The sequence below is a fragment of the Salarias fasciatus genome, chromosome 12 (assembly GCF_902148845.1).
Source record: "Salarias fasciatus chromosome 12, fSalaFa1.1, whole genome shotgun sequence".
NCBI lineage: Eukaryota > Metazoa > Chordata > Actinopteri > Blenniiformes > Blenniidae > Salarias > Salarias fasciatus.
This window is the reverse complement of record NC_043756.1, coordinates 12,911,574-12,922,793: the sequence shown is the minus strand read 5'-3', so window position 1 is coordinate 12,922,793 and position 11,220 is coordinate 12,911,574. Positions and strand designations below refer to the sequence as shown.

Sequence of the window (11,220 nt, the reverse complement as noted above, 5' to 3'; positions counted from 1 at the left end):
AAAAGCAGTCTCATACACAGAACAACCACCGTGTTTGTCCACACAGTCACATCTGGAGATCAATATGAAATACATGAATTATTCTCAATAACAGTTTTTAATTATGTTCAAACAGCTGAATTTTACCTGCTACTTCTTTATCTTCTTTGTAGCTCTCTTCACAGTCATCTGAAACGTCTAAAGAAAGAAAACAGGTTTCACATTTTGTGAACAATAACTCCAGCTTTGAATCGACAGTAAATATTGATTGTTTATGGTTGAAGGTGATCAGCTTCACCTAGCGAGGCGGTGTGCTGCCTCCTCTTCACTTTGGAGTGGTGTCTGTGGCTCACAGAGCAGCTGTACGACGGCCAGTCTCTGGTGGCCACTGTGATGGTCGCCACGGCGCTGTGGCCCCTGTGCCTCCTGGCTGCAGTCCTGCTGTACGGCACGGAGGATATGTGGCCCTCGGACGCCGACCTCCAGCTGACCTCCAGCCGTCCTCTCCTGAAGTCGCTCACCATGCAGACCAGCAGGGTCCAGCCGAGTCTCTCTCCCGTCAGGTGGACCGGAGGGGCCAGAGATGCCAGCCCATCGCCGTCCACCCCACCTGACCCACACAATCAAGATAAAATACCAAAACAAGTGCAAGACTGAGCCAGCGGGTTGCAATCTTTATGACTGAATAGAAACACGTTTGTCCTCCTTCCACCAAATGAAAATCATCTTAGCATACTATTTCTTCAAAAATCAAGGTAAACCATCTGACGAATCATTCTGTTCTGCTATATAAATCCAAAATAGAGCTTATGTTGCAATAATAGAATAAAAGAACATGTATAGAAATTCAAAATGTGGGTATTTTTGTCTAGAAGCTTAAAAGTTTGAAAGGAGGTCTGGAGGAAGTCTGTCCAAATGGAATTAAACAGCCAGCTTATAAGGGCACTCATGTGCTTTAACGCTTTATAATTATATTAGTGATGCAATTAACATCACTGTGAGATGCCATTCCAAATATATCCATTTGCTTTCGGGTTCTGATTCTGGAAAAGACTGTCACAACACATCATTTGTACTCCAAAAGACTGAGGCCATGTAGCACAAACCTCAAAATTCTTAGTAATTTTGTTGCAATAAGACATGAATTATATTGCCTTAACAGTATTCCCAGTCTTAGTAGTAATGCTTCAGTGTTCAATGATTACTACAGTGACTGAAATAAAGTCTCTCTGAAAATAACAGGTTATTTATCCAACTGATAGAAAAACAAGCAACACCAAATCATGTTGTACAAATTGAGATCATTTACCTGTGCATAAATAGATGATTGGAAGGTAAAACAGGCTCCTTGATGCCTCAGTCATGTCTGCTGTAGTGAGAGTGTCTGGGGCTCACTGATAACTGCCTGCTCTGTGTGAGTGTGTGTGTGTGTGTGTGTGTGTGTGTGTGTGTGTGTGTGTGTGTGTGTGTGTGTGTGTGTGTGTCTGTGTGTCGAACTGGGGCATGCCATTTGGCTTTGCCAGGAGCAGTGCATTGTGGGGGGACAGACGTATCATATTGTTATGACCTTATACTAACAATGGAAGCTCACCCAGGCACACACATGAATGCACAAACAAACAGAGGGGAGAGAAAGACGCAGAGAGGCAGCGTGAAGCCGCACATGTGAAACTCTGCCGGCTATTTACACACAGGGAAGAAAACCGAGGACGACTGGACCACAGTCACTGAATAATCACCACGACTGGCACACCTGCTGGCAGCCGCTCAGTTTGAGGTGAGAATCTGCTGATATCAACACACCCAAACATTAGGTTACACCTGCACACACACATGTGGATTCATCTTACTTTCAGGACTGGAAGTAACTGAGTACAGTTACTCAGGACTGTAACTTTAATATTTTGGGGAACTTGAACATTTATGAGAATTTTAAAAAAGAGTAAACTATACAGTATGTAATCTACATTGCTACCATTGAAATTGTGGTTTATTTATTTACTCCCAAAATTCAACCTTTGACTTAACCCTGACCTTAATGTAACCCTTAAACAACTTTTAACTTCACGTCTGACCAATTTTCTGTATATAGTTTGGTGATTTTTGTCTCTACAAACATTTTCCACAATGTTTGTCTGGTTCACACTCATCATTGCGCAACATAAGAAGCACCTCAATGACAATTCTTATTACACACAGACACACATCACTTTAAAATGTGGCCTAATATAAACCTATTGGTCGATTTGCCTCATTGCGGATGTATGATGCTGTTTAGGTTAGGGTCACTGTTGTTGTCACGTCTATGTTTGTCTTATTTTGGGAGTCCCTGCTGGAAACAGTTGATACATCTCAAAAGATTTGTCTGTGTAAACACATTCAGGAAAAAGCTCCCAAAATGAAAGTGAAATACCATTACTTCTTCAGTAGATTGTAAAGAGTTTTCATTCTTATCCATTCTTAATTATAGGCAAATAACACCAGCAGGTATAAAACTCAGCTCAGTACAGTTTCATACAGTTTCATCTGATATCCAAGAGAACAGACCGGTTAAATGACAGCATATGAACCCATAGATCCGACATATAAGTTCCAGTTATTTCAAAGAAAAAGCGGGATATTACTAAAATGTTTAAATCAATTTAAAAAACAATAGAACTTTCAAACAGGCAGTGATTTTCTTTAACTTTTAACAATACTGATGTTTCTGCTCAGGTCTCACTGTTTCTATTCTGTCCATTATGCACAATAAAAACAGTTTAAGCTCCAATGATTTACTATGATTTACTTTGGTTCTAAAAGGTCAGTATGGACCCTTTAGCAGCCTAGATTTTGGCTCACGGGCCGTATGTTTGACACCAATGTTCTGGTACTCTGTCTTCTCACGCAGGAGTTTCTTTCTTTTTTTTTTTAATTGAATTATGGGCTGGAGCTTGAAAAAGAAAGTGAAACCTAAGAGGGACGCGGAAGAAGCATGAAGTAGAATGACAGCGGTAAGTAAGACTTTTTACCGCATATTTATTAAAACAATGATTATTTGACACATTATGCAACGACAGTGTAGCGTTTACAGCGTTCTGCAGCCCGCTGTCCTCAGAAAGGTTTTAAATCCAACATTTTGGGCGCCTCAGCACACAAACAGCACGAGTCCCGGTTTTGCAACCTGGTTTGAACTTCTCTGCTCCTGCAGCTGTTGTCACCTCAGTTATAGCCCTGTCCTCACCCGGCTCTGTCCACACGGAAAGTCATGTGGTGTTTTCATCACATGTTTGGGTCTCCTTTAGGGTGACGACTTGTTGTGGCCTCAAGTTCACCAAAGCTTTTTGCTCGAATGAAGCAGGTCAATAACTGAAGGCATGACACGTGTTTTTTTTTTTAATCAGGAAGATAGACATTTTATAGGGAGGTGCTGCAGTAAATGAACTGTGTACTAAATAAGAAAAGCCTGAGAGGGTGAACCAAACAGGAACTGCTTAAGTGATCCATTACTGTTGGTTAAACTGTCTGATTTTTCATCATCTGTCAGGTTTTGGAAGACTGATCAATTTTGGTTGACCTTCACAAGGTCATAGAAACAGTGACTTTATTTGCACTCGTTCGTCCTTTTGTCTTTCAGGTTTCGAGAGACCAAGTTTGAAGATCGTGTTGATGATTTTGCTTCAGCTGCATTTTCATCCAGCATCAGCCGGTCCTCAGTAACCAGATCTCTGGGTTACGACCGGCTGACACCACTGCGAACTGTCAGCTTTTCTCAGGGGTCGGCTTTGTTTTTTTTTTTTTGTTTTTTTTTTTTGCCGATCTGTGGTTTGAGAACATTTCCTCTGCAATGGTGTGGCTGAAGCTGTGTCTGCTGTCTTTGTTCGCCGTGTCCCTGGCATGGTCTGAGGACACACTGAGCTCACAGCAGGAGTCCACCTTGGCTCACACTGGCGAACCGTCTCCTTCAAGTACTGACAATCTGTCCTTCCCCTGGAGTCGTCTGCGCCTGCCAAGGTTTGCTTCATTCTTTCGTGTATCGTTCAGTTTTGTTTATTTTGTGACGATAACATCACAGTCATCACCTCCAAGAGCGCCACGTTGTTTTAAAAGCCACCCGGGTGTCTTCATAACAGATATATCATTCCTCGTCACTACCACCTCCTGCTGCACCCCAACCTCACGAGTCTCAGCTTCACTGGATCGGTGCAGATCCAGATCGATGTGCAGAACAATACGAACTGGGTTGTAGTACACAGCAAAGGTCTGCAGATCTCCAAGGCCACCATTCTGGACCAGAACCTCGCTCATCTCTCAGACAAGGTAGTTATGAGACGTGATGAGTTTATTTACAACTGTGACAGACAGCAGACCCAACTGTCTCCTTTTATTTCAGGTCCTTCCAGTCCTTCATCACCCCTCCCATGAGCAGATTGGCATTTTCTCCCCCCGAGTTCTCATCAGTGGTCAGAAATATTTCCTTTATATTGAGTTTGCCGCAGATTTTGCAGAAGGCTTTTATGGCTTCTATAAGAGCACTTACACAACAACGGCAGGAGAAACCAGGTCAGACTGAGATCCCTGTTCAACAGCACCCGCATACAGATGTGCCGTAATCACAGTAAACCCCAGCAGTGCCTCTGATGTCTGCTTTCAGGACCTTAGCTTCAACTCACTTTGAGCCGACGAGCGCCCGAATGGCTTTCCCGTGTTTCGACGAGCCGACGTTCAAAGCCAATTTTTCTGTTCGGATCAGGAGAACTCCAGAGTACATTTCTCTGTCCAACATGCCTGTGGTGAGTGCTGCATTATCACACATTTTGAAATAAAAAAAAAAAAAGGCCACGATTAACACAATTTTTGCAATTTCAGGTCAAGACAGTAGAATTGAGCGACGGCTTGCTTGAGGATCACTTCGCTCCAAGTGTTCAGATGAGCACCTATCTGGTCGCATTTGTCGTCTGTGATTTCAAATCTGTCACTGCAAAGACATCTTCTGGGGTGCAGGTGTGGTTTTCGTTTTGATTTTCGTTTTTTTTTTTTTAATACAATGTAAATTGCAAGAAACAAACCATTTTCGTTTTTTGTTTTTTTGATATTCACACAGGTGTCCATCTACGCTGCCCCCGAAAAGATTTCTCAAGCCTATTATGCCCTGGAAGTTGGTGTGAAAATGTTGGACTTTTATGACGAGTACTTTAACATCCCCTATCCTTTACCCAAGCAAGGTGAATCCATTTCCAAATCTGGTTTTGTCACACCAGGCCCTTACATTAATATTTCTGGTTTCCGTGACATTTTCTGCCCGTGACATGCGTCCTCTCTCTCAGATTTGATCGCCATCCCAGATTTTCAATCGGGTGCGATGGAGAACTGGGGCCTGACCACCTACAGAGAGACCAGCCTTCTCTTTGACCCCGTCACATCCTCTGTTTCTCATAAACTCTGGGTGACGATGGTGATCGGCCATGAGCTGGCTCATCAGGTGGGAACAACGCGGAGACTGTTGGTCCACAATATCAAGGCAGCTTGAACAAATCTAATGGTATATAAAAAAGATGTTAAAGTCACAATCCTCTCTGCAGTGGTTCGGCAACTTGGTGACGATGGAGTGGTGGAACGACATTTGGCTGAATGAAGGATTCGCAAGATACATGGAGTACATTTCAGTGGAGGCCACCTACCCTGAATTCAAAGTGGTACGTGGACAGATGAGTCTTTTACGAATGTCACCGTTATATTCCCACACTTACACACTTACCGTCTTGTGTTTGATCTCACAGGAGGAATATCTCCTGAACACCTGTTTTGCAGCAGTTGGCCTTGATTCTTTGAATTCCTCTCGGCCGATATCCAGCCCAGCAGAGAACCCCACTCAGATAGAAGAGATGTTCGACACAGTCTCCTACGATAAGGTACGCTTACATTGTCTGAGGAATGCACAGTTTCAACACTGGGACAGAGAATTATGCTTATTTTGTCAAAAAAAAAAGTGTTCTTGCTTGGTTTATTTGCAAAGATGAGCCATTTTTCTCTGCATGTTTATTTCTTCCAGGGAGCTTGTGTCCTGCACATGCTGCGTCATTTTCTGACAGACAACGTGTTTCAGACCGGGATTGTGCGATACCTTCGCAAGTACAGCTACAGAAATGCACAGAATCAGGACCTGTGGGACAGTTTGACCACCGTAAGAAGCCCGAATGCTAATTTTTTGGTGTGAATAAAACATCAAAACAGCGAGCAAAAATAGAAATTTTACTAAACAGACCATGAAGTTAAAAGAACAAAACTTTTAGTTTGCACATATTTTTATATTTAAATAGACAAGCACAATCTACAATTTCAAAGCCATGAACTAAAATACCTAATGTGCATTAAATATGTTTTAAGTCTCTTAAAGTAGCATAATTTCTGTACTTCACTGAACTGCAGTTGGTTGCCCAGATGCTATGAAAGGTAGAAAGAACACAAACAGTAATATAGAAAATGTCATTTTGTGGTTTTAGACCTGCTCAGACGAAGACTTCATCGCTGGAAATCACTGCTACAGCCGCGGCCAAGCTACCAAGAATGCGGTCAGTAAATTTTGAAACATCAACTCACTGACCGTGTTCTTTTAAACGTCACTAAGTTTACAAGATGGCGGCGATGGTCATTGGTCTTTGGTCTGCAGTACCTGTTTGCAGGGGAGCATCTGAACCTGACGGCCATGATGAACACCTGGACTCTGCAGAAAGGGGTTCCTCTGGTCACAGTGACCAGGAAGGGGTCTCGCCTGCTGCTGAGACAGGACAGGTTCCTGAGGACAGTGATGCCCTCCGACCCTGAGTGGCCCGCGCTGCAGCAGGGGTATGAAAGCGCATATATTATTTTCGCTTGATAAATTACTATTCTATTTCTATTGTCTGCCGCCAAGCTTTGGTTTTTAATTGGCGTCCCCTCTTGTGCAGTTACCTTTGGCACATCCCTCTGACCTACAAGACAGATGCTTCCGGCGCCGTCCACAGACACCTCATGATGTCTCAGACAGGTAAATGAAGCAGAGACGATGCCGTTAATACGGCCCTGCGGTTATGTTTGTCATCATATTGCTCTCTCTTATTTGTGTTTCTATTAGACAGCATACACATAGGAGAGGAAGTCAGCTGGGTGAAGGTAAACACCGACATGACGGGCTATTATGTGGTTCATTATGCGGACGGCGGTTGGGACACAATAACCAAACTGCTGAGAGAAAACCACACCGCTCTGAGCTACAAGGACAGGACTCACTTGATACACAACGCCATTCAGTTGGTCTCGTAAGTGTGTGTCTGTCTCACACAATCAGAGCCTTTTCTGTGTTTCTGGAGGAAAATTGAGTTGATTCCGTCTCTTTACAGGGCAGGCCATCTCCCTCTGAATCAAGCCTTAGACCTGTTGGGTTACTTTCCGCGGGAGACACACACAGTGCCACTCCTCCAAGGGCTGAACTATCTGGAAGCCATTTATCATATGATTGAGAAAAGGGATGAGATCGCTCTCAAACACAACTTTCGGGTATAATGCAAGCTTGATGTGTTTATGATATTGTTTTTACTCCGTGAAAATGAGTGAATATAAACGGGTCTTTCTTCTTGTCTTTTTGCGCAGGCGTACATTCTGCAGTTTTTCCGTGCCGTGATCGACGAGCAGACATGGAGTGACAGCGGCTCTGTGTCCGAGCGCCGGCTGAGGTCCGAGGTCTTGTCGCTGGCTTGTCACCTGGATGATCCCCGCTGTGTGGAGCGAGCGCGTCAGCACTTCAGAGACTGGCTTCAGTCCAACAAAACACTGAAGTCTGTCTCAATCATACTTTAACGCACACTATCTGCAAAGACAAATACTGTCATAAACGTCATGCAGTTCAATGTTTCGTGGTGTTCCTAATCTGGACGTCTTTGTGCCTTCTCCAGTCTGCCCACCGATGTGGCCACGACTGTGTATTCGGTTGGAGCGCGGGAGGATGACGGCTGGGCTTCACTCCTGGACACCTACAAGACGTCGCTCTCTGAAGCTCAGAAAGACAACATCTTGTTTGCTCTGACTTGCAGCAGAGACACGAACAAACTGCAGAGGTAGGTCTCACTCCTGCTGCATTTTTTTTTCTAAACGGTAAACAATGCCACCTTGTGGCAAACACAAAGAGGTGCAGTACTGCTCGCAAAGCATCCGTCCAAACAGTTGACGAGTCAGAATTATCTCATGGGAGATCCATGATGATATTCAACATGCTTCACAGTGAAAGAGAATACTCGGTGTCTGTTTCGTGGTGCATGTTAGTGAAAAAGATTTCCCATAATGGCCTTCTAATATAGCAAGACTGACTGATTTTCTTTCTTTTTTTAAATGGTTGTTTTAAATGACAGATGGCAGAAATATGCGCCAAACTCTGCAGCTGAATGAGTGAATGAGGAAGTGAAACACTATATGTGACTGAAAGTGGGCGGAGTCAGAGAGGAACTAGGTTTTGAGGGAAAAACCTGCTCCGTATCAGTTCAGTTCCTGAGAGTCGGTTACTGCAGTATCTGACTGAGAGGTTAAGTTACCTCCCTGTGAAACAGGTTAGAGTTACTCTTTATTCACTGGATTTCGTTTCCTTCCTTTATGAAACTGAAATCTCTGCGTTTCCCTCATTTCAGGGTTAACAGGCGCAGAGTTTTCACAAATCCTGCTTTATAAAACAGACCCCTGGACTTTAGAGCGTTAACTGCACTTCTATATTTATTTCAAGCCACAATCACATTCGAGCTGATAATATTGTGCGTACTTGTGCCGTTTTGAAACCAAATCCTATACACTTATTAAAATGTGTAATCTGTTTGTGTCTCTGTGGGTTGCAGACTGTTGGAGCTTGGTCTGGAGGGGGATGTGATTCGATCGCAGGACCTGTCTCATGTCGTCATGTTTGTGGCTAGAAACCCTCAGGGACATCACCTTGCGTGGGATTTTGTCAAAAAGAACTGGGACCATTTGGTTCAAAAGTATGTATAAACATACACTAACAGTCAAAATAACCATTACACACTTTCTATATATCATAGCATCATTTTACCTCTGTGATTTCTGAATTTGATTTGATTTTCATGCTTTAGGTTGGTCTTAGATGTGCTGTCGTGTTTTTATTTTCCTGCCACAAATAACACTTTATCTATTCGCATCAAAAACTATTTGCTTGTAATTATTCTCATTGCTGTTATCCCGACCTGCAGGTTTCAGTTGGGCTCACCTTGTATTAGAAACATCCTTATTAGCACCACAGGTCAGTTTTCATCTCCAAAGGAACTCACTGAAGTAAGTATATATTTTGTCTTTGTTGTTTTTCTTATTTGTGTGTGTGAATTTTATCGCTATTGCTGCATTGTCATTTCGTTCTGCAGTGCATCTCTGATCTATCTATCTATCTATCTGTCTATCTATCTTGGTTGCACATATGCTTATTTATTAGGTCTCATATTACTATCTTAACTTGCCTTTTCTGTTGCATAATATTAAGTCCAATAAACAACCAAATAATTTTTTTTTTTTTTTTTGCAACAGAATACAACATTTAAATAAAACTGTTGGTTTTAGCAATTACCACTCATCTACTTTTATTGTGAAAACTTGTGCCAAAGAAAATATGCATGGGAAACAGGGATTCATTGAAACTATTTTCCAAAATGTCAGTGTGTTTGAGTTTATGTTGAAACACACAAAGCAACAATGTCGAAGTGTTACTATGACACACCTGCTCTCAGTGAACCTAAATGAAATGCAAAGAAAATGAAGAAAATCAAAGAAAAGAAAAATGCAGATAAAGGGGAAGTGTCAGATTTTCAGTTATATCCCTGTTTTTTTCTCTGTGTCTGTTTGACCCTTAGGTAGAGCTGTTCTTTGAATCCATCAAGGAGCAGGCGTCTCAGCTCAGAGCGACACAGATCGCCCTGGACAATCTGAAGAAAAATGTTCGCTGGGTTCAGAGAAACCTGGGGGTTCTGAGGAGTTTCCTGAGTGACCAAATGAAGTGAAAACCCAAAGACAAGCTGTAGTTTACTGACGCAACACGAAGGACACTTGATTTTTTTGTTGTTTTTTAATTTGATTGAAACTGATTGAATGTTAATTGTATTTGCTAAACTTGACAGTTGTGTTTATACAGGTGTGAATTTGTTAGAAGAAAATGTGTAATTGGGGGAACTGGCAGCTGAGGAAAAATAAACTGAGAAAAACAGTTTTTGCGTCATTAATATTTTATCGTCTGTGTGTTTTTGTCAAAGCGTCGTACAGAGATCCAATCCAATCCAATTCGACGCAGAAGTTGTATTAAATAGATATTACGGAAAAGAGTTTATTGTGCCTCCTGGTAAGAATGTTATTAACCAGTGTGTTTGATTTTTTCCGTGTGCATGTGTGTGTGCGTGTGTGTCCTTTCTTTAATTATTTAAGATTGTTATCTCAGATTTCTCAGAAACTCATCCTTCCCTTGTATTTTATTTTTTTTTCTTTTTAGAAAATAAAAAAAGATACAAATTATTAGAAATGTTTAAACAGCAAGATAAAAACTGGATCCTTTTATTTCCTATGATAATGATGCCAGGGTTTATAACTGTGTTTTTTAAATTAATGAGATACATGATAGCTTTAGTGAGCATTCCAATGAAAAACAGAAACTGTAATGGAGTTAGAAAATATGTTTAATGAGTTGGCCTCCAACTTATTTTTTTTTTTTTTGTTTTATAAAATTTATTATTACCGGCCTTACACCTTGGATCTGAGGTTCACATCTGTCTCAGGTAATGAATGATGTCCCAGTGTGAATTCTCATTATAAAAAATAAAGAAATAAAGAAATTACAAATACTGTTTTGAATTTGAGTACAAATACCCAATTTTTTTTCTGTAATTGTGGTAATTCGAGTTTACAGGATGGTAAGCATGGAAGTATGCCAGGAATTTAAGTTTAAAATCAATAATTGCGATCTCTATACTATCATTAAAGTTTGATTCAGTGTTTGTTGAGTTAACCATGTATTACAGTAAAACTAAAACACTAAATCATACTTTACTATTACCTTGAGGGAATTCCTTGTTTGACTTTTACCCATCCTATTTCCGGGATGCAGTGTACAGCTACTTTAGGGCACTCTGGAGAGCTGATGGGGTCACAGGTCATGCTCAAGGACCCACGGTGGTAACCTGTCCACTGTGGGATTCGAACTTGGTTTTGAGGGTTGAAGTGGAGGCTGGTGAAAGGCTGACATTGGAT

The 11,220-nt window shown here is 41.7% G+C and overlaps 1 protein-coding gene across 1 annotated transcript; it reads left to right on the top strand.

Moving 5' to 3' along the window:
* Nucleotides 1-2,911: 2,911 nt before the first annotated feature.
* Nucleotides 2,912-10,186, top strand: erap2 (endoplasmic reticulum aminopeptidase 2). Its single transcript, XM_030103993.1, has 21 exons — nt 2,912-2,972; nt 3,596-3,972; nt 4,092-4,278; nt 4,352-4,521; nt 4,613-4,751; nt 4,828-4,962; nt 5,063-5,183; nt 5,286-5,440; nt 5,541-5,654; nt 5,739-5,870; nt 6,011-6,142; nt 6,462-6,530; nt 6,629-6,804; nt 6,906-6,985; nt 7,073-7,256; nt 7,338-7,494; nt 7,588-7,772; nt 7,890-8,051; nt 8,817-8,957; nt 9,186-9,267; nt 9,837-10,186. Exons 2-21 carry the CDS (start codon nt 3,806-3,808, stop codon nt 9,981-9,983), a joined length of 2,835 nt encoding a protein of 944 aa, XP_029959853.1. The 5' UTR covers nt 2,912-2,972; nt 3,596-3,805; the 3' UTR covers nt 9,984-10,186.
* The last annotated feature ends 1,034 nt before the right edge of the window (nt 10,187-11,220 follow it).